Genomic DNA, 25,587 nt, shown 5'->3' with positions numbered 1-25,587 from the left:
ATGAACAAATGAGTGAATGGGATGCCTGTTGAAAAGGCAGGATATAGACAGCCTGGGTTCAATTTTAGCTTCACCACCTCCCAGCTGTGTGACGCCAGCTGATTCGCATGACCTGTCTGAGCCTCAGCATCCCCACCTGTAAAATGGGAATCCACACAGCATCCCCTACCCCAAAGGAGCAGGGAGGGGTGTGAGGGGCTCATGGATGAAAAGCACAGAGCAGAGCGTGGGCCCCAGTGAGCCCTGGTCCATGAGGGCTGCTAGCATAATAATTATTTTCTCCATGTGCTGCAGAGGGTGGCCCCAGAGGCCTTAGCAGAAACAGCAGAAGCTCCCGGCCCTTTACCCTGGTGATGATGGTCCTGACCACTCATTGTGGGAGGGTGCTGTGGGGCCAGGAAGGGATGGGGGAGTGCTAGAACTGCCCCTGAACCCTGACAGGAGCAGGCTCCTGTGGGCAAGGCCCCTTCCCGGTGGCTCAGCCAGCTCTGCACCCACACCCCAAGCCTGCAGGACTGCTTACCATCTTGGCACTGCTCCGAGCTGTTGAACATGCTGGCAAAGGCCAGCCTGGGGGCCACCTCGCGGGCGTTGATGACCTCAGCTTTTCCTAGAAGGAGGAGCAGGTAGGCAGGCCCGCCCACCCAAACCCTTTATGCCACGTGAGCCTGGGGGCCACCCAGCTGTGCCTTGGTCCAACCCACACCCCCTGCCCCTCTCCCTCGCCTCTCCCGAGGCACTCACGCGTGGTGCTGTTGTAGATAGTGAAGAACAGGCCGCCCCCAATGCCCATGCTGTGGGCATTCATGAGCCCCACACACAACAGGGTTGCAATGGCTGCATCCACTGCAGAGCCACCGTCCCGCAGTGCGTCCCTGCCATGTGGCACATAAAGGCACAAGAATCTGCAGGCTTCCATCCTGGCCCCGCATACACACCCTGCTGCCCACTGGTCCAAAGGAGGATGAAAGAGAAGTCCATTCAAGTTTTGGGTTTTTTTCTCTCTCTCTCTCTTTCTTTTCTTTTCTTTCTTTCTTCTTCTTTTTTTTTTTTTTTCCTTTTTTTTTTTTGAGATGGAGTCTCACTCTGTTGCCAGGCTGGAGTGCAGTGGCACAATCTTGGCTCACTGCAACCTCCTCCTCCCAGGTTCAAGTGATTCTCCTGCCTCAGCCTTCTGAGTAGCTGGGACTACAGGCGCACACCACCACAGCTAGCTAATTTTCATATTTTTTAGTAGAGATGGGGCTTCACCTTGTTGGCCAGGATGGTCTCGATCTCTTGACCTCATGATCCGCCTCCCTCAGCCTCTTTTTTTTTTTTCTTGAGACAGAGTTTCTCTTTGTTGCTCAGGCTGGAGTGCAGTGATGTGATCTCAGATCACTGCAGCCTCAATCTCCTGGGCTCAATTGACCCTCCCATCTCAGCCTCCCAGGTAGCTGGGACTATGGGCACATGCCACCATGCCTGGCTAATTTTTTCTGTTTTGTAGAGATGGGGTTTCGCCATGTTGCCCAGGCTGCTCAAGAACTCCTGGGCTCAAGTAATCCACCCACCTTGGCCTCCCAAAGTGCTGGTATTACAGGCATGAGCCACTGCATCTGGCCTTTGTTTTATGAGACAGAGTCTCACTTTGTTACCTAGGATGAAGTGCAGTGGCATGGTCATGGCTCAATGCAGCCTTGACCTCCTGGGCTCAAGCAATCCTCCCACTTCAGCCTCCTGAGTAGCTGGGGCTACATGTAAGAATCACCACTGCCTGGCAATTTTTTGTCTTTTTTGTAGAGACAGGGTCTCCCTATATTGCCCAGGCTGATCTCAAACTCATAGGCTCAAGCAATCCTATCACCTCAACCTCCCAAAGTGCTGGGATTACAGTTTCCTCTTTTTCTTTTTCTTTTTTTTTCCTTTTCTTCTGAGACAGAGTTTCGCTCAGTCACCTAGGCTGGAGTGCAGTGGTGTGATCTTAGCTCAGTGCAACCTCCACCTCCTGGGTTCAAGTGATTCTCCTGCCTCAGCCTCCTGAGTAGCTGGGATTACAGGCGCATGCCACCACGCCTGGCTAATTTTTTGTATTTTTAATAGAGATGGAGTTTCACCATGTTGGCTAGGCTGGTCTTGAACTCCTGACCTCGGGTGATCCACCCACCTCGGCCTCCCAAAGTGCTGGGATTACAGGTGTGAGCCACCTTGCCTGGCCAGTTTCCTCTTTTTCAAGCAAACAAATGTACATGACTTTTATAATTGGGACAAAAAGGGAAATTGCTATATTTTATTAATAACATTTTTCTTTCTGGCTGGGGATAATGGCTTACACCTGTAATCTCAGCACTTTGGGAGGCCAAGATAGAGGATCACTTGAGGCCAGGAGTTCAAGACCAGCCTGGGCAATAGAGTGAGACTTCATCTCTCAAAAACAGTCTTTTTTAATTAGTCAGATGTGATGCACGCCTGGAGTCCTAGCTACTCAGGAGGCTGAGGTGGGAGGATTGCTTAAGCCCAAGAGTTCAAGGCTGCAGTGAGCTATGATCATGTCACTGCACTCCAGCCTGGGTGACAGAACAAGACCCTGTCTCAGAAAATCAAAAACATAACATTTGTTCTGTTTAAGTCTTTAGGAGGGAACTGATCTTTGTATGTAACATGAGATAGGAGTCTAAAATAGAATAAAATAGTAGAGGCCAGGTGCCATGGCTCACACCTGTATTCCCAGTACTTTAGGATGCTGAGGCAGAAGGATCACTTAAACCCAAGAGTTCGAGGCTGCAGTGGGCTATGATTGCTCCCCTACTCTCCAGCCTGAGTGACAGAATAAGACTTGACCTTTAAAAAAAGAAATAAGCTGGGCACGGTGGCTCACACCTGTGATCCCAACACTTTGGGAGGCCAAAGCAGGTGGATTACCTGAGGTCAGGAGTTCAAGACCAGCTTGGCCAATGTGGTGAAACCCCATCTCTACTAAAAACACAAAAATTAGGCTGGAAGCGGTGGCTCATGCCTGTAATCCCAGCACTTTGGGAGGCAGAGGCAGGTGAACCATGAGGTCAGAGGTTCAAGACCAGACTGGCCAACATAGTGAAACCCCATCTCTACTAAAAATACAAAAGTTAGCCAGGTATGATGGCACATGCCTGTAGTCCCAGCTACTTGAGAGGCTGAGGCAGGAGAATCACTTGAACCTGGGAAGTGGAGGTTACAGTGAGCTGAGATTGCACCACTGCACTCCAGCCTGGGTGACGGGGTGAGACTCCATCTCAGGAAAAAGAAAAAAAACAAAACAAAACACAAAAATTAGCTGGGCATGGTGGCACATGCCTGTAATCCCAGCTACTTGGGAGACTTAGGCATGAGAATTGCTTGAATTCGGGAGGCAGAGGTTGCAGTTAACTGAGACTGCACCACTGCACTCCAGCCTGGTGACAAAGTGAGACTCCGTCTCAATAAATAAATAGAAATAAGTAAAAATAACAACCAAACAACAAAACAGTGGAGTTTATCCAAAGAGACAGAGACTCTTAGAACTGAGAAGAGGAGCCCTGTTGGGTTCTAGGAGCCCCACACCCTGCTCTCAGGGTCACTGTCCCCTTCCCGGAGGCTACTGAGAGAGTCCAAGCAAAGCTTACATGTGGAGAAACTGAGTCTCAGAGGGGCGGCGGTATTGTCCAGGTCCACTCACCCAGTTTCCAGGGCCCATAACCCCATTCCCTGCCCTGCTCACCTTCCAATCTCCGAGCAGTGCTTGGCATCCGCAGCCACGGCAGCCCTGGCGTACACATGGTTGTCAGGTTCCTCGGAGGCCAAGGGCAGCGAGAGACAGAGGCCGACAATGTCCAGTGCCAGGACCACAGCCAGCAGACTCAGCACCATTAACTTCTTCATGGCTCTGTTGCACCCACAGGGTAAGGAGCAGGGTCAGGCCCAGCCTCAGACACACACACACACAACTGAGCCTGCCTAATCTAGGCTGAGCAGAGCAGCTTCCCAGGATGCAGCAGAGAGAGGAGTATGAGGAAGAGGTAGACATGGCAGCCAGTCTGAAGTTTCCTGGTTAATCCTTCAACCCAGCTTGATGGCTTTGTCACCACAACCCCAGAGCCACAAGGGTGAAACCGGAGCACAGCCCCAACCCCATTCACAGGCAGGAAACTGAAGCTTAGACAAAACGGATTTACTGAGGTCAGCTGGCCCCAGGAGGTCTGCAGACCTGCAGGTAAGCCCAGGACCCACCCACCCCTGACCCTGCCAGCCCCCAGCATGGAGTCACTATCCCTGGATATGAGAACGCACAGATCTCTGGCGGCTTCCCCAGGACTGTCTACACTCCTGGACTGGATGCTTACTACCCAGATGTGGAGTTGGAGTCCGTCTCCCACACTGTCCAACCTTGCGGCACAGACTTGAAAATTAGAAAAAACACCCCTTCAGTAAGATTTAATAACCACTACCTGCTGGAGACCTGTCGAAAGAACTATATTTATCCCTATATATATAGCTGAAAGGTGCCAGGCGCCCCCTGGAGTTTGGCAATGACCCCTTGCACGACCGGCCCTGCCCCACCCCAATCCACAGCCACAAACAGAGCTCAGGAGCGGGGCAAGCATGGCCCAAGGACACGGTGTCCCCCAACCCCATCACAGCTCTGGCTCTGCTCCAGAGCTGACCCCCCACCTCCACTCAGGGCTGCCAGATCCTCCCAGGCCTCAGTTTCACCATGCTGCACTCTTCCCTCTTAATTTCAAGAAGCCACAGCTCTCTCAAGAGCTTCTTGGCATAAGTCAGAGGACTCCCCCCAGCCCTCCTTCACCCACCCGCATACCTCACTCAAACCCACTCATCAGCCAAGAAACAGGCCCCCAGCCCAGACCCAGTCAGATAAAGAATCCAGGGCTTTGCCCACCTGTGGGATCCCTCTGCAGGATGCGCCCACATGAGTCTCATCCCCTTGGTGAGCTGAATGAGGCCGGGTTTCAGTGGAAGGCAGATTAGACCAAAGGTTCCCTGGGAGATGGGGCCACAGAGCTGGGGTGCAGCCAGATGCCCACGCCAGGAGGGGCTGGAGATGTAAGCATCTGAGGTCCCACAAAGTCTGAGGAGCCTAGATCACCTCTACAACCCCAGGGCAGGGGATGCCTCTCCTAACAGGCCCTCTCCCCAGCTTGCAGGGGTACAGGTGGGGCTCTAGGAGATGTCACTCCAAGGACCCTGGTCACCTGGACTGAAGGGAGTCACATGATCCAGGAGGGTCCTTCCTCAACCCCCAATTTCAGGGGTCTGAGCAGACAGGCTGACAGAGGACCCCAGACAGTGGGAGCAGGGGGATGAGGCCCATCCGTCCATCACGCCCTCACCTGCTCTGCCCCATTCAATGAGATGCGGTGGGTGCCCCCACAGGGCTGGCAGGCCCAAGCCTCTCAGCCCTCAGATCGAGGTCCACACATGGTCTGCAGCCTGCCAGAATTGTCACTCTTAGCAAGGTGCACGCTTACATTCCTTCTTTCATTCCTTCATTCATTCTCCCATCAAATCCTGCCCCCTCCAGATTCTTCTCTCAAGGAGCCCTGACCTGGCCGGGCAGGAGACAGTATGGTCACCCCAGGGGGAAGAGCCCTAGGGGAGGGGCAGACACCAGAATAGGGGCCTTGGGAATCCAGCCCAAGCTGGGATTGGATTTGGGGAGGACCTGCCAGGCGGAAGGAACCACCTCACCCTGAAGGCCAGGAAATGGAGCCTTTTCCAGGAAGTGAGAGCTGCAGGGGACCTCTTGACCATCCTAGGCCCTTCTTGAGCCCCAAGGTGTCAAGGCTGGAAAAGGAGGTGGCCGAGCTAAGACCTTCAAGGCCAGGCCAGTCTGGACTTTGAGAGCCCTGGGAGACTGGTGAATGTGTCACCGGCCCAGTAACCCATTAACCCTGGCTCACTCATTAAGACCCTGGTGGGTGTCCATTAGCTCCTTGGCCAGTTTCAGGAGCCAGGCAGAGGGCAGGGGTCACGGGAAGAAGGGAGTGCTGATTGGGGTGCTAGGTGGAGGCTGGCTGAGCTGGCTCTCTTGTGTCCTTGTTCCTTGAGGCGCATTCCAGGGCCAAGCTGGCCTCCAGCCAGGGGCAGCTGCAAACACAGCCCGGGGCGGGTGCCGCCCCACCATCCTAGTGACTTTCATCTCCTTATCACCCCTGTGTGCTGGCACCAGCAGCCCACACTGCCTTGGGGGCCTCAGCCTGACAGGAGGCTCAAGGGGCCAGTCCAGTGCGTGGCTCAGCATCCACCCATACTGCTCCTCTGAGAAATGGGCCCACTGTGGCCTCCAAAGCCCTGTCTGTTTCTACGGGCTGGGATCTGCCCCACCTCTGTATCTGGGAAAACAAGGCCCTGGTGGGGCAAGAAGGGAGCTCCTGGCATAGGAACCTGCAGCCTGAGAGGGGAAGGGACCTGCCCAAAGCCACTCGGCAGGACAGTGACCCATGACACCAGGAAGGCTGTGCAAACCACTTCCTGCAACTGGCGTCTCATTGCAGCCCCACCCCACTGACAGGTCCAGGAAGCTGACCACACTGAGTACCAGGAATCACCCGGAAAGCCTCGTGCCCTGAGTGGGCCATGGTGAGGGCCATGGCAGGGTGGGGTGGGGGGGCGCATGGGGGCGTGACATCCCGAACTACAGTCATGAGGCTCACAATGAGTGATCAATGTAGACGGGTCCAGATGCAAGCCGTGCCTGGCCCATACTCCAGAACCACTGGAACAACATCTCAGGGACCCCTGGGAGCCAGAAACCCAATATTATCCTGGACATTTTGTGTCCCCTGCTGTCCTGCACCAAGGAGACACTTGGTAAACTGGCTAAATAGAACTGACTTCAAATCCAAGCATCATAGCATTGGAGTCAATATTAGGATCACGGAATCTCAAGTGTTTGCTCTCTGATCTTCCAGCATCCCAGAAAGTTCGGCTTAGATACCTTCCCCAATGGGGAGCTCACTACCTCCAAAGAGAGCAGGACTGTGTTTGGCTGGCAAGTTCTTCCCCACATTAAGCCCCAATTTGCCTCTTTGTAACACCTGCTGCAGGTGGGCCTGGCCTCAGATCCTGCCCACTGTCAAAGGCCACAGAGCAGAGAAGCAGGGGCCACCCCAGATCCTGTACCTGGTCACAGCCTCTCTGAGCCACAAAAACCACACTGAAGGGATGGGAGGACGACTTCGGCTCAATGCAAGGACTGGTGCCACTCAGCTGTGATGGAGGGAGGTCAGCACAGGTCAACTGTGGGCATGGGCAGAGCTCCTGTGCCCCCAGAGCCTGGCCAACACCCCCAGTGCCATTTGCAGCATCTGTTATTCCAGCACCCACCTGTGATGTGAGGACACAGGCTGCAGCATGGCCAAGTGCGTGGGCCCTTCAGAACTGTCAGCTTGTGAATGCCTGGGAGCACCCAGCAGCAGGGCTGGCCTGGCACTTGATGGACCAAGTCCAACTCCCAAACTCAGAGGCAGGATGGCAGAGGCATGGGCCCTAGAGTCCCTGGGTTCAAACTCAAGCCCAGCCACTGATAGTGTGGGTATCACAGCAGCCTTTCCCTTCCTGGCCTCAGTCTCCTGCCTGAAGAGCAGGGATAACTAGAACAGTTGCTGGGTGGATTCCCTGAGATGGCTACGCACAGACGGTAGGAAGCACCTGCTACTTTCAAGGTCTCACAGGGTCTGGCCAGGTTCCAACACCGGGCCTGTAGGAGCTTCTCTCCTTTCCTGATGAGCAGCTAAGAGCAGGGGCCCAAAGGGCCCCCCTCCTGGCCACCCTGTCCTCCCTGCCCAAGGCACCCTCCACAGGTAGTATTTATCACATCACCTGGTAATTATCTGCAGTGTCTGAAAGCTCCAAGGAGGGGTTGGGGGTGGAGGTAGACTGTCCATGCCCCAGTCCCGACACCATCCCACAACCTGGTCTCCAGGAGAGCCAACCCGCTCCTGTCTCAAGGCCTCCCTGGTGACACGCCCAAGCCCACCTGTTCACCCACAGCCCCCTGTGACTTCACTGATGCCAAAACTGCGCAGCACTTTCCACGCATGCCATGCTCTCATCTGGACTTTTGGGGACCTCCCCCTGCCTCATAGCAGCACCTTCCCGACCTCCCTCGCTTCTTGGATGCTGGGATCAGGAATGCTCTCACTGACAAGTCTGCACCCTGCTGGCTAACGTTTCAGACACGCCAGGTGGACGTGCCCAAGCCTGAGCTAAGCAGCTGCCTCCCCAGACCTCCTACTGCCAGGGCAGTCAGAGTCTAGCCCGGGGCAGCCGCCCCTGCATCCTCACTGGTCCTATCCAGCTGCTCCCGCCGCTATACCTCACTCCCAGCCTCACCTGATCCCCAGTCCCCACGGGCCACCCCTCTCACCCCGAGACTTCCAATCACAGGTCCCAGCCCCCCTGCTGTTTCTCTACTGCAGCCTGGGCACTCAGCATGCACATCTGAGCATACCCCTCCCCCACTGGAAAAAAAACACTCCACTTCCCTACTGGGAAAAAAAAACACGCCAAAGACCCCCTCATCCTACCTTGCTGGTGCCCGTTCTTTCTTCTTTTTTTTTTTTTTTGGAGTGGGGCAGCTGGATATGAACCATCCTTTCCCTTTGCTCCTTCCCGGTCTTTGGGACTTTGCACCGACTCCATTATCATGGAGACACTCTTCAGACACCAATCACAATGCCACCTCCTCCTGAAGCCCTCTGGCACTGCACCTCACTCTGCAGGCCGGCTGCTACTGCTGCCTCCTCCACAGTATCCACAGTGCACAACAATCTTCACTGAATGGATGGATGCCAGCTGTCAGGTGGCTAGCTGTTTTTACTAAAATGCATCTTCTAGGACTTTACACTGAATCTACCTAGCCACCTGACAGCTGGCATCTCTAATCTTGTAATCCTAGCACCATGGGAGGATGAGGTGGGTGGATCACTTGAGACCAGGAGTTCAAGACCAGCCTGGCAACAACTTGAGACTAGGAGTTCAAGACTAGCCTGGGCAACATAGTGAGACCCTGTCTTTAATTTTTTAATTAATTTTTTTTTTAAAGGCCCAAGAGAACAGGGTTTGGGGAGCTTCATGTGGAGGGTGACAGGAAGGGGAACAAGAGCCAGGCACAACGGCTTGTGCCCATAATTCCAGCATTTCAGGAGGGTGAGGTGGGTGGATGGCTTGAGCCCAGGAATTCACAACCAGCCTGGGCAACATAGAGAGACCCCGTCTCTATAAAAATAAAAAAATTAGCTGGGCATGGTGGCACATGCCTGTGGTCCCAGCTACTTGGGACACTGATGGGGGAGGATCACTTGAGCACGGGAGGCAGAGACCGCAGTGAGCTGAGATAGTGCCACTGTACTCCAGCCTGGGCAACAACAAAGAAACCCAACTCATGTGTCCAACTCCACCAGGACAGAAACTTCCATACTTGGGAGTCTTCCAGTCCTCACCTTATGTATCTCTTCATCTGACTATTTATTTGTAGCCTTTATTTATTTTATCTTTTTTTTTTTTTTTTTTTTTTTGAGACAGTCTCACTCTGTTGCCCAGGCTGGAGTACAGAGGCGTGATCTCGGCTCACTGCAACTTCTGCCTCCCGGGTTCAAGCAATTCTCCTGCCTCAGCCTCTCGAGTAGCTGGGATTACAGGCTCCTGCCACCACACCCAGCTAATTTTGTGTATTTAGTAGAGATGGGGTTTCACCATGTTGGCCAGGCTGGTCTCCAACTCCTGACCTCAAGTGATCCACCTGCCCTGACCTACCAAAGGTCTGGGATTACAGGCGTGAGCCACTGTGCCTGGCCTATCTGCAGCTTTTAAAGTTTCCTTTGAGCTACTGACTTTAAGTGATGATAAAGTATGTCTGAGGAGAAAATAAAATAAAACATCCTTTGAAATAAACCGATGAACAGGTCTCCCTGAGGTGTGTGAGCTGCTCTAGCAAATTAATTGAACCCAAAGAGGGGGCCTTGGAACCCCAACTAGAAGCCGGTTAGTCAGATGTTCCCAATGCCCAGACTTGTGACTGGTGGGATGGGGGTTGGTCTTGTGGGACCAAGCCCTCAACCTGTGGTTTCTGAGGCCATCTCCAGGTAGACAGCACCAGAATTGAGTTGAATTGGAAGACACCAGCTGGTGTCTGCTGCAGAATTGATTCTTGCTGGGTGTGCGGGAGAATCCACAAATTTGGTTACAGAAGTCTTCTGTGATGATTGTTGTCTTGTGAGAACAGAGGCGAAACACACTTGTGTTGTGTGTGTGTGTGTGTGTGTGTGTGTTGAGATGGAGTCTCACTCTGTCACTCAGGCTGGAGTGCGGTAGTGCTATCTCGGCTCACTGAAACCTCCGCCTCCTAGGTTCAAGCGATTCTCCTGCCTCAGCCTCCTGAGTAGCTGGGACTACTGGCACATGCCACCATACCCGGCTAATTTTTGTATTTTTTTAGTAAAGATGGGGTTTTGCTATGTTGGCCAGGCTGGTCTCAAACTCCTAGCCTCAAGTGATCCGCCCACCTTAGCCTCCCAAAGTGCTGGAATTATAGGTGTGAACCACCACACCAGGCCAAAAAACACAGTTTGAGTTGGTTTTTCCTCACATGACCTTATTTGGAAATAGAGTCTCTACATAAGTAATTAGTTAAGATGAGATCATACGGGATTAGAATGAATGAGCCCTGTCGGGCACGGTGGCTCACGCCTGTAATCCCAACACTTTGGGAGGCTGACAGGGGTGGATCACCTGAGGTCAGGAGTTCAACACCAGTCTGACCAATATGGTGAAACCCTGTCTCTACTAAAAATACAAAAATTAGCTGGGCGTGGTGGCTGGCACCTGTAATCCCAGCTACTTGGAAGGCTGAGGCAGGAGAATCGCTTGAACCTGGGAGGTGGAGGTTGCAGTGAGCCAAGATCGTGCCATTGCACTCCAGCCTGGGCAACAGAGTGAGACTTTGTCTCAAAAAAAAAAAAATTAAAAATTAAAAAAAGAATGAATGAGCCTTAAATCCAGTAGCTTCAGTTTTGTTTTGTTTTTTTTTTTTTTTTTGAGACAGAATCTTGCTCTGTCACCAGGCTAGAGTGAAGTAATCTCAGCTCACTGCAACTTCTGCCTCCCGGGCTCAAGCGATTCCCCTGCCTCAGCCTCCCAAGTAGCTGGGACTACAGGCACGTGTCACCACACCCGGCTATTTTTTTTTTTTTATTTTAGTAGAGACAGGGTTTCACCATGTTGGACAGGATGGCCTCAATCTCCTGACCTCATGGTCCGTCCGCCACGGCCTCCAAAAGTGCTGGGATTACAGGTGTAAGCCACTGCACCCAGGCACTAGAGTTCTTACAAGGAGGCCATGTGAGCCGGGCATGGTGGCACTCACCCATAATCCCAGCTACTTGGGAGGCTGAGGCAGGAGGACTGCTTGGGCCCAGGAGTTCAAGACCAGCCTGGGCAACATAGTGAGACCCCACTGCAAAAATAAGGAAGGCCATGTGAAGGCCACACAGACACACAGGGTAGATGGTTTCAGAGACTGGAGTGATGCAGCTGCAGCCAAGGAAGGCCAAGGATTGCCAGGAGCCACCAGAAGCTGAAGAGGCAAGGAAGGATCTTCCCCTGGAGTCCTCAAAGGGAGTGTGGCTCAGCCTATACTTGGATTTCAGACTTCTAGCCTCCAGAACTATTCTGTTGCTTTAAGCCACTGAAGTGGCTTTGTGTAATTTGCTATGGCAGGTCCTTACTCTGTCTATGGTTACACATCCAACAAGTGGCAGCCCAGGGGATTTGAATCCAGGCCCTGAGCCTATACCTGTGGTCTCACACCACCCCGCCAAGCTCTGCTGCCTACTACAGCCTCATGACTATTCCTGGCTCTGCAGAAGGTTGACGACCCGTTCCTGTAGAGCAAACACAGAGGACATCCTGTCTCCACAGAGCATCCATCTGCTTCCTTCCTCCTAGTGAATGCCCCCAAACCATTCTGTGTCCTTTACAGTGGCTACCAGGAGCCTCAGTGCCACCCAGCTACTTGCTGAGGTAACATGAACCCTGAGCTGGCCTTTTTCCCTCCTGGGCTTGAACAGTACCACTGGGTGGGTAGAGAAGGGCCCAGAGGCAGTGCAAGGCCAGTTCCAGCCCTGGCTGCAGCCCTCTACCTGCCCATTGGGCCAGCTGGACCTTATGTTCCTGTCATTTGAACTAGGCCACTGCATGAGTGGCAGAGGGCTTGAGACTCCAAAGGTGTGACTGTCATCAATTCTTGTCTCCTGGCAGGTCCCACTTGGAGCCTAGTATGTTCCCCTCAGGGCCTGAGGTCTAGCTGTGTCCTCCCTACCTGATTCTCCAGCCCCCAACCTCCCACCTCACTGACTCCCTAGGGATGGCAGGGCTACCCTAAAGAATCCAGGGCAAGCCCTTGAGCTTCCACATCAGCCCTGGGAACTGAGAGGACAACATCGCAATCCCTCCACCCCATGGAGTCTCAACAAACACAGCTCTGCTGCTCAGGGTAACCCCAGGGAGACGGGCCAGCAGCCTTCCGTGAAGAACACATGCAGGCTGCCGAGGTGGAATCATGCCCCCATGCCTGAGGGGATAGCTCTGCCTCTGGGGGCTGCTGTCCAGGTCAGGTTAGGCCAGAAATTCTCTCCAAGAGCCCACTCACCCTAGGCGCCCCACAAGCAGGCAGAGAAAAGCCCATCCAAGGATCTAGGCCCAGACGCCACCCTCCCTCCCTCTTTTGCTGGAAAAATGTCCTCCAGGAACCTCTCGGCCAGGGACACAGAGGGTGGGAGATGAGAGGCGGGGGCTGGGGCATGCCTCTCATCCTTCCACAGGACTCTAAGCTCTGGGCACTCCTCCATACCGCTGCCTAGGTTGCCCCTTTCATGCCTCCAGGCTCAGCCCTCCATTCCCTCCGTCCTCCCCTCCCCCTGCCCAGTATTCTCACATTTGAGGGGACAGTGCCCAGGCCTGGCTCAGCCTCTGGGAGGATATGGTCAGGATCTGGGAGCCCTCCCAGCTCTGGCTCCAGCCCTGAAGCTGCAGGGGATGAGGGAGGAGGGCTTACCGGGCTGCCTGCTCTGGGCAGGGGGTCTAGGACGTCTCTGGGGCACTGTTGCTGCAGCTTAAAGCTCTGACCGGGTTGGTCGCCACTTCAGTTCAGCAACAGCGCCTTGGCCCTGGGGGAGGGCATGCATTGCCGTCATGCAGGTTTGCCAGGGAGGAAACCTGTGGTGCCAAGGTGGCCCCAGGACAATACTGGCTGTACTGGAGCGAGAGGACAGGCTGTTATGTCCAGCTGGCAGGTGCCAGGGGAGAAGGGGGTGCAAGCACTGCTCCAGCAGGGGTTCAGGGTCCGTGGATGGTCAAGAGCTAAGACATCCTGCTGTCCTCTGCCTTGTCTCAGGGGCCCAGTCCCACAGGATGACAGAGCCTAGCACCCTGCCCTCTCCCCACTGCCATCTCTGGGCAGGCAGTGCTTAACCCAAAGGAAGGAACCTTGAATCTTCACAGGGTAATTAGCAGACACACACACACACACACACACACACACGCACGCACACGCACACACACACACACACACACACACACACACACACACACGGGAGCTTGGCTGTCGTCCCTCACTATATGCCCTCGGACAGTGCTCAGCCCTTCCTGCACAACAGGTACCCTTCCTCACAGGCTAGACACGTGCTCCTTGCTTGGAGAAGTGGGGACTGCAGATCAGTGCCTCAAACGTCCCCCACGCAGGAGATGTGAGGCTCCCAGAGCCGGGATTGGGGCTGCAGGGGCCCAGCAGGCCTCCAGCAGAGACCTAGGCTTCTGCTGAGGGAGCCCTGGGAAGTGGGATACTCCTTGAGCTGGGTGGGTCCATACATCACCCTGGTCCTCAGAGGAGCCAGGGCCCACACCTCACCCGGCCTGTCCCCCAACCCCTTGTCAGGGAGGAAGACTGAAGCCAGTGGCAGATGCAGCCCACCTGCTGCCAGCCTGCCCAGAGCTGGGCTTTAACGGTTAACCTGACTCTTTATCCGGTTTATTTCCCAGGCTGGGGTCAGAGGTGGGGGCCTGCCCCAAAACAAGAAGCAGGTGGCAGTAAATATTTGCCAGTGCAGGAGTGTCCATGCAGTGTGAGCAGGTGCTACACCACAACTGCCCGCTGCAGAGAAGATTTCTTTTTTCTTTCTTTATTTTTGAGATGGAGTCTTGCTCTGTCACCCAGGCTGGAGTGCAGTGGTGCCATCTCGGCTCACTGCAACCTCCGCCTCCCGGGTTCAAGCGATTCTCCTGCCTCAGCCTCCTGAGTAGCTGGGATTACAGGCGCGCGCCACCACGCCCGGCTAATTTTTTGTATTTTCAGTAAAAACGGGGTTTCACCATGTTAGCCAGGCTGGGGGAACTCCTGACCTCAGATTCCGCCTGCCTCGGACCCCCAAACTGCTGGGATTACAGGCGTCAGCCACCGTGCCCGGCCTAATTTTTGTATTTTAGTAGAGACAGAGATTCACCATGCACGGCAGATTTCTAAAAGCAATGGGGGCAATACTTAATACTGGCACACGCAGCAGAACCCCCACCCCGCCTAGAATGCTCTTTGCACCGTCAAAGTGACTATTCCCCAGTCAGCACTGGGGCCACAGGGTAGAGAGGTGCCAAAAGCCACCTCGTCTTGGTCGAGCTCCGCGTCTCCCCTGGCGGCTCCAGGCCCTCGGGACAGAGCTCTAGCGCCAAGACTGACGCATGCAGGGCCCCCTCCAGCGAGATCAGGCCAAACCAAAGAACCCACCGGCCTCGCTCCCGCGCGGGGTGGGGCGGACGCTCAGCCTTCGGACCCGGAGGGGACGGGACGGGACAGGAGGGGGCGGGGCGGGGCGGGGCCGGGGTCGGGGAGGGGCGGCCCCGGGGAGCGGGGCGCAGACAGCCCGGCCTCCTGTGGGTTCGGCGCCGTGGGGGCGCGGCTGGGCCGGCAGGCCGGGCCGGAGGCTGGCTCCGAGGCCGGGGCGGCGGCCGGCTGCGGGCCCGCGCCCTACCAGCGCCGGGTGCGGTGGCTCCGCAAGATCCACCCCACGCTCCGCGAGCTGCCGCCGGAGCGCGCCCGGCAGCTCTGCGGCTGCTGCGCCTACTGCGCCAGGCGAGAGAAGGAGCCGTCCGCCCCGGGGCTGGCGGCCAGGGAGGGTCCGGGGGTCTGGGAGGCGCGGGGCTATGCGTTGTGGGCCTGTATCGGCCGGGAGGCGAGGCAGAGCTGGTCTCTGGTGCGCGCAGGCGGGTTCCGAGGCCGCGACAGGCTGTAGCGCGCGGGGTCTTGCGTGGGCGAGAGGGCTACAGCCTGGAGTGCGGGCTGGGTGAGGTCGGCGGACCGTGTGTGGAGGAGGGGGCCGCTGAGTGTGTCAGGGTCTCTGGGGTTTGAGAGGGGTTGTGTGTGTTGAGGGTGGCCCGGTAGCCTGGAGCTAAGAGCCCAAATTCAGGCCCTGGCAAGATGGGAGGGGCCCGGGAGGAGTGGCAAGTGAGGTCAAATCATCTTGTATTGAGAGATAATGGAAGAGGGTAGCTTCCCCCTCCTCCAGGATCCGGGAGGCAGTGGACCCTGGAGAGAGGACCCAGGGCTGGTCTACGGATGCAGCCTCACCCCAGGACACCATGGCAGCCCACAGAGAGCCACCACATGCGTCACCAGTTATCCAACAGGCAGCTCATGCCCTTAGAGTACACACCACCAGCATCTGTGCATCACAACACTCGTTCCCGTGGTGGCTCTGCTCCTACACACACCAGGTACACTAAACCCAGATCCCAACCCCTGGGTTGTCCCAGGATGCTGGTGCCCCCAATCACCTGGGCATGCCACTTCCCTCACCACCCCGTCCCCATCCCCTGCAGCAGCTATCACCACTACCTGCCCCATCCTGTGAGCAGGAAGTCAGCCATGCAGGTGTTCGGCCTGCGGAAGGTAGATAATTAGAAATGGGGAAACTGAGGCATGGAGCGACGTGGTCATCCCAGGACCCACAGAGAAAATGTGGGGCAAGCCAGGGCCAGAGCCCTTCTTCCTCTCTTCCCTTCTCCACCTCCTCCAACTCTGGATTCAGCAGGCTGGAAAAATGGAGCTGTCCCTTTAAGAGGAGCTGTCTAGACCCATGGAAGGCAGGCTGGCAGGTTGTGGTCTGGGGCCTTGTCTGGGTCTGCCAGGCTCATCAGCCAGCCTTCCTCCTGGATCTTCCCTAGCTGGCATCTGTGGCAAACAGCAGAGCAGCACTGAATCAGCCAGACAACCAGAGGCACAGATCTCAGTCTGGGATGCCGTCTGGAGCCCAAGACACCAGTTGGACATTTTAGCTGGGAAACTGGAGGGAAAGAAGGGTCCTCAGAGACCAGCTAGGTCACCTCTTTGTGTCTCAGAGGTTGGGATTTGAGGTCCAGCCAGGAGCCTATCCTGCTCCATAACCTTCAGGGACCCTGCAGCTGTGACCCATGGACTCCCCTGCCTGGCCCAACTTCCTGTGCTTGGGACCCACGCACAGAGCATATCACCTATGGATTGGAGAAGGCCCACATGGGGTCTAGAGGCCCCTGCTGGCTGTGGCTGCCCCATCAGCTCTCAATATGTCCTTTAAAGAGACCCTCTGGGCCAGATGCAGTGGCTCACGCCTATAATCCCAGCACTTTGGGAGGCCGAGGCAGGCAGATCACCTGAAGTCGGGAGTTCGAGACCAGCCTGACCAACATGGAGAAACCCCATCTCTACTAAAAATACAAAATTAGCTGGGCATGGTGGCACATGCCTGCAATCCCAGCTACTCAGGAGGCTGAGGCAAGAGAATTGCTTGAACCCGGGAGGCGGAGGTTGCGGTGAGCCAACATCGCACCATTGCACCCCAGCCCGGGCAACAAGAGCAAAACTCCGTCTCAAAAAAAAGAGACCCTCTGAAAGAGTGTTCAGCCCCACACCAGTCCTGTGGGAGTAGACAGGAGGAGAAAGTGGAGGAGTGAGGCAGGAAGGCCAGGGCAGGTCTGTGCAGGCGGTGGGGTGGGGGATGGGTAGGAGAGAAGGCTGGAGGCCTCAAACTTGGCAGGAGTGGTGGGGAGTGAGAAGGGATGACTAGGTGAGCTGGGGGAGAGAGGAGGACGGAAGAGTGCTGGGGGGTTCCAGAGCCTCTGGCCCCCGTGCCTGGGAAGATGGGCATGGAGGCGCCCTATACTGAGCTGGGGCATGGGTGGTGAGGCCAGCTTCAGGGTAGCATGCCTTTGAGACATCTGAGAGAGAGGTCTGCCCCCAAGGGAAGGATCCAGACCTGTCCGCAAACAGATGCTGGCCTCAGCTCAGGAAAACCAAGGAATAGGTGGGAAGGCAAAGGGTCTGAAGGGAACACTGGGGGACAGGGGAATTTGAGGGGTCATAAGAGCAAGCCCCCCACCATAAGAGGAAAGACCCCAAAGAATCCCACTGACAAGCCCTAACCCCAGAGAAGGCAGTGTCACAGCACAACACTTTACCTCGAGGGAACCGGTCTAAGGGTTCTGGGATTCACTTACCACTTCCCTGAGGGTTCCCATGTCCCTCCCCTCTACTTATCCAAAGGGTCCACCAAGGCCGAGTGGCTCACACTGCAATCCCAGCACTCTGGGAGGATCGCTTGAGCCCAGGAGTTTGAGACCAGCCTGGGCAACATAGTGAGACCCCATCTCTACAAAACTTTTTTTTTTAATTAGCTGAGCATAGTGGTGCCTGTCTATAGCCCCAGCTCCTCAGGAGGCTGAAGTGGGAAGATTCCTTGAAGAGGCAGATGTTACAGTGAACCGAGATCACGCCACTGCACTCTAGCATGGGTGACACAGCGAGACCCTGTCTCAAAAAATAAATAAGCAGAAAAAAGAAAGGGGCCACCCACCACTGGACTGTTGGCTCATGGCCGCCTGTGGGGAGAATCCAGCCAGCCTTAGGGAGGAGATGGAGAGACAGAAACGGGCATAAGCAGCATCTGGCTGGCTGGGGTGGGGCCTCGAGATGGGAGACCCAACGGGCTCACTCAACTCTCTCTTCACCACTCACAGGACCTGGGCCTTGAGAGGACCCTCCTTCCTGATATCCTCTACAGAGATGTGGCCTTCCTCAACCTGGTCGACCCCATCTCCCATGACCTGCTTGTGAACCTGGCCCGGGACCTGCAGTGCCCCAAGAAGGTGAGGCTGGCAGGCACGGGCCCTGGGCTGGGCACTGTGGTGGACAGGGGCCAGCAGAGCCCAGGGCTGGGGACTGGGAGGCTAGGTCCTTCTGCGGCTTGCTGCGTGGCCTTAGGCAAGTCACTGTCCCTGTCTGAGACCTGCTGCCAGCGTCACTATATTAGGCTGGCCACCAGCTGGAGCAAGTGTGAGCTGTGCTTTGCAGGACCCTCGAGTCCTGGGCAGACCCGTTTTCTGTGTGGCAGCACCGTGCGCCAGGCCTGGGGACCCAGGCAGGGGAGACTGTAGCTGGGCAGAAGTCATATGGGGACCCTGCGGGTCACAGACTGTTCTGAGAAATCCACCAACGGAAACAAACTCCCAGCCTCTGAGTTCCTGGGCCAGAAGAGAGCCGCTCTCGGCTAGAGCCCCTGTCTGTCCACAGGTCTCCATCCTGTACAGACACCCTTGGGGACGGGTGCTCACTGCTTTCCCCCACAACAGCTGGGGTCATAAGCAAGGCCCTCCTCATTGCTGGGGTGGAGTTTGTCACCTGCAGCCTCCACCCCACAGCTGCCCAGAACCCCACTCTGATGGCACCTGCAGATGTCCTGCCATGAGCATCGACACAGCCCCAGGATGTGTGGCTGTGACCAGCCACTGGACCCAGACTCCTAGTCACAGTGAGTCCCCAACCAAAACAAGGGTATCCGCTCTGGGCCCTGCCAGCTCTGAATGCCCAGGTCTGTGCACAGTCGGCCCCTAGGACTCTGCGCCTAGCCCACAGCCATCACAGGAACGGCCATGGCTTGCAGCTGCTGTGTGTGCTGCCTGCTCCTGGGGCTGTTCACAGAGGGACTGGATAAAGGATGCAGTGGAGCATGCTCAGTGCCAGCTTTGTGGGCCGCACACCTCGGATTCCGCCCTGAACTGGGCCTCTGCAGGAGCCCAGTTAGGACTAAGAGAGAGCCAGGTGATGGTGCTGTAAAACATTACATCCCCCAGCCCTGTCAGCCCAGACCCAGACCCCGCAGGCGCAGTCTCGCTTGGAGAGTGAGAGGAAGAAGAACATGCTGACCTGGCTTGTTCCTACTCCCTGGAATTGGCGTCAGTGGACCACGGCTCCCTCGAGGGGCCTGGTCTGGCCTCCTCCCCCTGTGGCAAGTCCCCGAAGGGTGCTGAGGGTGGGCAGGCAGCCGGCTGATAGCCCGAGACGCTGGCCCTGGGCCTGAGGACAGGGAACAAGGGCCCATTGTCTGGGCTTCCTCCCGCCGGGCACTGCGGGACTGGACCAGCCTGTCCAGCTCCCAGAGGGCAGCCTCCCCTGGCTCTGTGCCAGGCCACAGCCGGGTTGGGGGGTGGGAGGGGGAGGCCCTGGTGGGCAACTCGGTGATGCATGGTGCACGGCCGTACTCATACACACACTTGGCTGCCCGGGCCCCTCTCCCCAAGGCCCTGAGGTGGGCAGGAGGGGCTCAGATTCACCATGGTGACACTGCCCTCCCACAGGACTACGAGCTCTGGAAGTCCTCGGACAAGATCTGCCGACAACTCATCTACCACCTCACCCCTCACTCGAAGCAGCAGCAAGGGTCCAGCCTGCGCCAGAGGAAGACCCAGAGCTGGTAAGGGTAGCCCAGCCACTGCCCCTCCTCACTGCTGCTCCAAGGTCCCTTCTCAGGTTGACACCTGCACTCTCACCAAGAGGCTAGTGCTGAAATCCCACCTGGTGAGGCCCTCACCTGGTCCGCATGAGGGCCCTACCCTGGAAGTCAGCCTGGCCTGTGGCAGCAGATGCTCCCCAAGCCAAGCTGCACCCTCTGAGTGACCCGTTTGCCATTTCCCACAGGACGGTCCTGCCTCCTGCCATTCACACGTCCCTCAATCTCTGGCCTGTTACAAGACCTGGACACCCCACCCCTCCACCCAACAGCCAAGGTGACCTCAGCAGGCATCTTCAGCTGAGACTTCCCAACAGGTTGCAGGGGAGGCAGATTCTGGATCGTGATTCTCATTTTAGAGGGAAGGAAACAGGTTCGGAGAAGTGGCTTGCCTAAGGCCACACGCTACCCTGATTTTCCTGTACCCTGTTGGGAATTCTTTGCCACTGCCAGGCTGCCTAAAGCTGAGGCTTCCGTGGCTGCCCAATAGCTCCCTCTGCCATGGGTCCCTCTCAGACACTCCATCCTGGAGTGACTCCATCCATGGAGCCTCACACACAGGCTCAGTCCAGAGCTGGCCACAGGCACCAAGGCCCATGGGCCTGAACTGCTGCCGGGAGCTTACCCTAGCAGGCCTCCCCTGTCTGCCCTCCACCCCTGTCCCACCTTGGGCCTAACAGGCCACGCTGAGCTTGGACCCCACAAGGTTGTTCCCTGCCATGGCTGGTGGGGGTCCTGAGGGTGTGCTCACTGTTGTCAGTCCCCCAAAAGGCCCATCTGCCTCCTAGTGAGCTCTGTTTAGATAACTGGGGAGAGACCTAGAGGGTTGGTGTGTGGGGGGGTCCTTCTCAGTCTCTGAACTTCCCTTCTAACTGAGAAAACACAGGGAGACCTCCCCCAGGGCCGGTCCCCAGCCTGCACACCCAGGACCTCCCCTCACACTACCCTGGGCCTGTCCCTCTCTATCCCCAGTGCCCTGTACAGCCTAATAGCCGTCGCTTTGTAGGAGAATTTCTCCCTACCCTAAAAGAATTGACATCAGAAGGGGCACAAGGAAAAAAAACATGTGGGCTCAAGAGTCAGAGCATCTCACTTTGGGGACCTGGTTCCCCGCTTAGTGGTGTGTGGCCATGGAAGAGTTACTTCACCTATCTGAAAAATAAGTGAGATGTCAATAAAACAGGTGTGGGATGCTGGGCACACAGTGAGATTTCAAATAATAGTTCATGAAGATAGAGCCTTACTGTGTGTGTATTTAATCCGCACAACAACCACGTCCCATTTTCACCAAAGGGAAAACTGAGGCTCTGAGCATTGCCCATGGCCACCCACTTAGAAAGTGACAGTTGGCCCAGTTTGGCCTGGGTGCGGTGGCTCACGCCTGTAATCCCAGCACTTTGCGAGGCCAAGGCAGGCCAATCACCTGAGGTCAGGAGTTTGAGACCGGCCTGATCATCATAGAGAAACCCCATCTCTACTAAAAATAGGAAATTAGCCGGGCATGATGGTGCATGCCTGTAATCCCAGCTACTCAGGAGGCTGAGGCAGGGGAATCGTTTCAACGCGGGAGGCAGAGGTTGCGGTGAACCAAGATTGCACCATTGCACTTCAACCTGGGCAACAAGACTAAAACTGTCTCAGAAAGAAAGAAAGAAAGTGATAATTTGAACCTGGCTTTGCCAGACCGTAGACCTGGGCTGTTCCCAACAGGTCACTGTGGTCAGTGGGGGGACTGCCTGGTTGCCTAGTCCCTCCCCACCTGCCACCCTCCCGTAGCCTCAGGAGCAGCCTCCAGAAGACTCTGCTGGCAGGGGAGACTGTGGACCTCTCAGGCATCCCGCTGTCGACACTGGACGTGCAACACATCACACGCTACCTGAGCAGCCACGGTGCTGTGCTGGTGGTGCTGGACCTGAGCTTCACAGGGCTGAGTGATGAGCTGCTGCACCTGCTGCTGCCCAGCCTGTGGGCGCTGCCCCGCCTCACCCAGCTCCTGCTCAACGGCAACCGACTGACGTGGGCCATTGCCCGCAAGCTCACTGATGCCATCAAGGGCACCGCCAAGTTCCCTGCATTGGCCTGGGTGGACCTGGGCAACAATGTGGATGTGGCTTCCCTGCCCCAGCCCCTGCTGGTCGGCCTGCGCCGGCGGCTGAGCCAGCGCACCTCACTCCCCACCATCTACGAGGGCCTGGACCTTGAGCCTGAGGGCGGTGCGGCCGGAGCCACCACCCCTGCCTCCACCTGGCACTCCACAGCTGCTGGGCTGGGACCCGAGCCCCAGGCCTGCTGCGCCAGGTGACCCACCACCCACCTGACTCATTGCTACTGACTTGTGATGCTCTCAAGCACATGATAGTGGGCGATGAAGGTTGAGGAGGACTCACAGGCCCCCAGAGATCCAGTGCAAATGCTCAGCCTGAGATTAAGGGGACAGAAGGAGAATGGACTCATAGGTGGCCAAGTGGCCAGCCCCGGCTAGAGGCTCAGCCTTCCCTCAGTGGGAGGGGCCCCAGCACCCACAGTGTGGACCCGGCAATGAAGAGTGACACCTGCCTCTGCTTTTCTGCATCACCAACCTCAGGGTCACTGAGCAACAGCCCTGCTGCTGGGGTGGGGAGAAAGGGTGGCTGTGTGTATCCAAAAGGGAGAGACAAAGGTCACACTGACCTTCCCCCAGGTGCTCTTTGGGCAAGTCCCCCATGGAGTCTAAGATGTGGGGGTCCTGGGTCCATCCCTGTGGGCTGGGGAGTTAGAGGAGGCCTCCAGAGAGCAGGCCCTCACATCTGGGCAGGGCTTGGGCTCCTTGAGAAGGGGAGCTGCGAAGGAGTGGGTTGGGAGCCCCAGGAGGAGCAAAGCTCTATATGGAGCCCCACAGCAAGCTCATGTCTGAGCCCAGGCTGCCAGCCTCACCACCAGGGCCCTCTGGGCAGGGGACAAGGCTGCACAGACCAGAGGCAGGGGCCACAGCTGACTAAGTGGGAGGACTTGGTGCCTGCCTCCCACAGGGAACAGTGCTGCTTGCCACCCCCAGTACCCAGCCCCAGGCCTCCTGTACTTGGCGAGGGGCAGCTCTGTGGGGTTAGGAGACACAGCAAGCCAGAGACAAAGTGCTTGTGTGTTCCCTCCTGGCCCTGGGGGTCCCCATGTGGGAGAGCATGCAGGGGGTGGATGTGCGCATCGTCAGCAGCAGGGGGCCTTGGGGGCACAGTAGTCCTAGGGCTGCCCCTGGCAGGGGAAACTGTCTCCCTTCCTCCCCAAGCACCATCAGGGTGGGCTCCCAACCAGAAGCCTAATGCCACAGTCACCCTCAGCCGTGTGTGGGGAGTTACAGTTCAGCCCAACCAGAAGACAGGCAGGGCAGGCGGGAAAGGAATTTAGAGATGTCCAGGGGGATACTGAGGCCCAGAGTGGGGAAGTCATGTGCTAAGCCAGGAGGTAAGGTCTGGGGGCAGTGGGCCCCTGCTAGATGAGGAGAGACTCAGCAGCGGAGGGAGGCTTCAAGACTAAGGAGGAGGCAGCGGTCCTCCTGGGCCTACACACCCCAGACACCAGCTCTGACTTTCCCTCACAGCCATGGCCCACAGGGGACGGTAAGCGGCGCATCCATCCCCCATGGTGCATGGATTCCAGCACATTCCCAATCTGGCTGGATGCATAACAGCTTCTCAGGGCAGAAGGAGATGGCCAAGGAGGGTGAGGACAGGATGGTGTTGGGTCCCAGGACTGGGATGGAGGCAGTGAGGAAAAGGATTTTCCTTAGACCCCACTGATCTCACTGCTTTAGGTGGACTTCTTACCCAAAGGCTTTGGAGAGATTGGAGATCTCACAGTTCAGGCCCGCTCCGCTCCTGACTTGCCGTGGGACCTGGCCAGGCCTTTCCCTTCTCGGGATCTCTGCTCCCTCCCCTCTGTTAAATAGGACTTCCAGCTCTCAGCACTCCATCCTGGGGTCCAGCTCCCTCCCAGCTCTCCTTGTTTTAGGGACTGGCCCTGCCCAGCAGCTCAGAAGCCATAGAAGTGTTTCCCTATGCCCCTACTCTGGAACAGGGTGTTCAGGCTCCCCAGAGTGAGGCAAAATGGGGTAGATGGTGGGAGGGGCCAGCAGAGAGGATTATGAGAAAATGAAAGCTTAAACCAACATGCACTTATTCTGTGAGCAATCTATTACTTAAATCAAAACTGTATGAGAGCCGGCCCCAGGCCAGGCAAGCTGATAAACCTGTCACATAAGCAGGCCTCTGAGCCCTCCCTGAAACTCCTGTTGGAGAAATGCCAAGCCCTCCAGTCCCTTGTGCCCTGCTGACTCCCTGCCTACCACTGGCCCTAAGCCAGCCCTCAAACCCTCCACCATCACTGAGAGATTCCTACCAGGATGGTGTGCGAGGACCTGAGCGGTGTTCCAGACAAGCTCTGGGAGAATCCAGACAGCAGCAGATAGTTTCAGTCTCTCTGCCTCTTGGACAGAAGCACACGATGCAGTAGTGGAGCCAGAGCCTGAAACGGATCAAGTGGGGAAGGTTGGCCTCACTGCCATGCAGGTGTTAACAGCCTTCACGGAGCCTTCACGACCACCAGTAAGGCCATCGAGGGCAGGGGCACCGAGCTCCAGGAAGTGGGAGCTTGTGGCTCATGCAGTCTGGTGAGGCAGAGAGCACTGGCCAGGACAGCTCCAGCCCAAGCTCTAAACGGAGGAGGAAGCAGGTGGGCCATACTCAGGCCGGTCCTCACTCAGGCCTAGTCTAGGAGGCAGACAGGCCTGGCCTTGGTCCCAGCCCATCACTTGCTGGCGATGTGCTCCTCTCAGAGCCTGTTCCCTCATCTTGAGAATAAGGTACACCAAGCCTCCCATTATCCCACTGGAGTGAGGATGACGTAAGTTTTGGAAAGTGTCTACCGCATTGAGGGGAGGAGGACAGGCACTCTTCAATGTCAGCAGGGCCTCCACCCAGGGCTCTCTGGGTGGCAATGGCAGGAACCCAAACCTTTGGGATTAGGCCATAGATGAAGCCATTTTTTTAATTCAACAAGCACTTCCATAGCCTCCCTTGGGCCAGGTACTGTTCCAATGGCCTTATACTCCTTTAATTCTCTTCTCATTTGAAGGAGGTAGGTGCTCTGTTTTCCATGTGAGCCGACTGAGGCAGAAAGAGGTTAAGAAAGGGGAGTTGTCAGTTGGGCGCTGTTGCTCATGCCTATAATCCCAGCACTTAGGAAGACCCAGGCAAGCTCCTGACCTGAGGTCAGGAGTTCGAGACCAGGCTGGCCAACATGGCAAAACCCCGTCTCTACTAAAAATACAAAAAAAAAAAAAAAAAAATTAACCAGGCATGGTGGTGGGCACCTGTAATCCCGGCTACTTGGGAGGCTGTGGCAGGAGAATTGCTTGAACCTGGAGGGCAGAGCTGAGATCATGCCACTGCACTACAGCCTGGGCGATGGAGCGAGACTCTGTCTCTAAAAAAAAAAAAAAAGAAAGAAAAAAAAAGAAAGGGGACTACTTGTCCAAGTTCAAAGAGCCAGGAACTAGAGGAGCCAGAGTGTAAGCCCGGGTGGCCTGGTGCCAGTCTGTGACGTTAACGCCTGCATGCTGCTCCCTCTCCTACAGCCATCCCAGGGACTGTCACTGGGGCTACTCGGTCCCAGGAGTCACCTAAATGAGCAAGCCTCTTCCAAAGAGGCCATTTGAAGCAGAAGAACCATCATGGTCCCCCTGTGGGGAACAGGCCTCAAGCCTCGTTGTCCCTGGAGCAAAGCCAGTCAG

General features: G+C 56.4%; 1 protein-coding gene across 1 annotated transcript; it reads left to right on the top strand.

The window, feature by feature from the left end:
- The first annotated feature begins 3,983 nt into the window (after positions 1-3,983).
- On the top strand, positions 3,984-25,318 carry LOC100443613 (leucine-rich repeat-containing protein 75B-like). Its single transcript, XM_063722940.1, is given in 8 exon segments — positions 3,984-4,036; positions 4,244-4,357; positions 7,062-7,213; positions 14,764-15,113; positions 15,116-15,136; positions 18,055-18,183; positions 19,672-19,787; positions 21,600-25,318. Coding segments are annotated over 8 exon segments (1,461 nt in total). The 3' UTR covers positions 22,126-25,318.
- Positions 25,319-25,587: the final 269 nt, after the last annotated feature.

This window comes from Pongo abelii, chromosome 23 (genome assembly GCF_028885655.2).
Source record: "Pongo abelii isolate AG06213 chromosome 23, NHGRI_mPonAbe1-v2.0_pri, whole genome shotgun sequence".
Taxonomy (NCBI): Eukaryota; Metazoa; Chordata; class Mammalia; order Primates; family Hominidae; genus Pongo; species Pongo abelii.
Note: the sequence above shows the minus strand (reverse complement) of the source record. Positions and strands in the feature narration are given on the sequence as shown.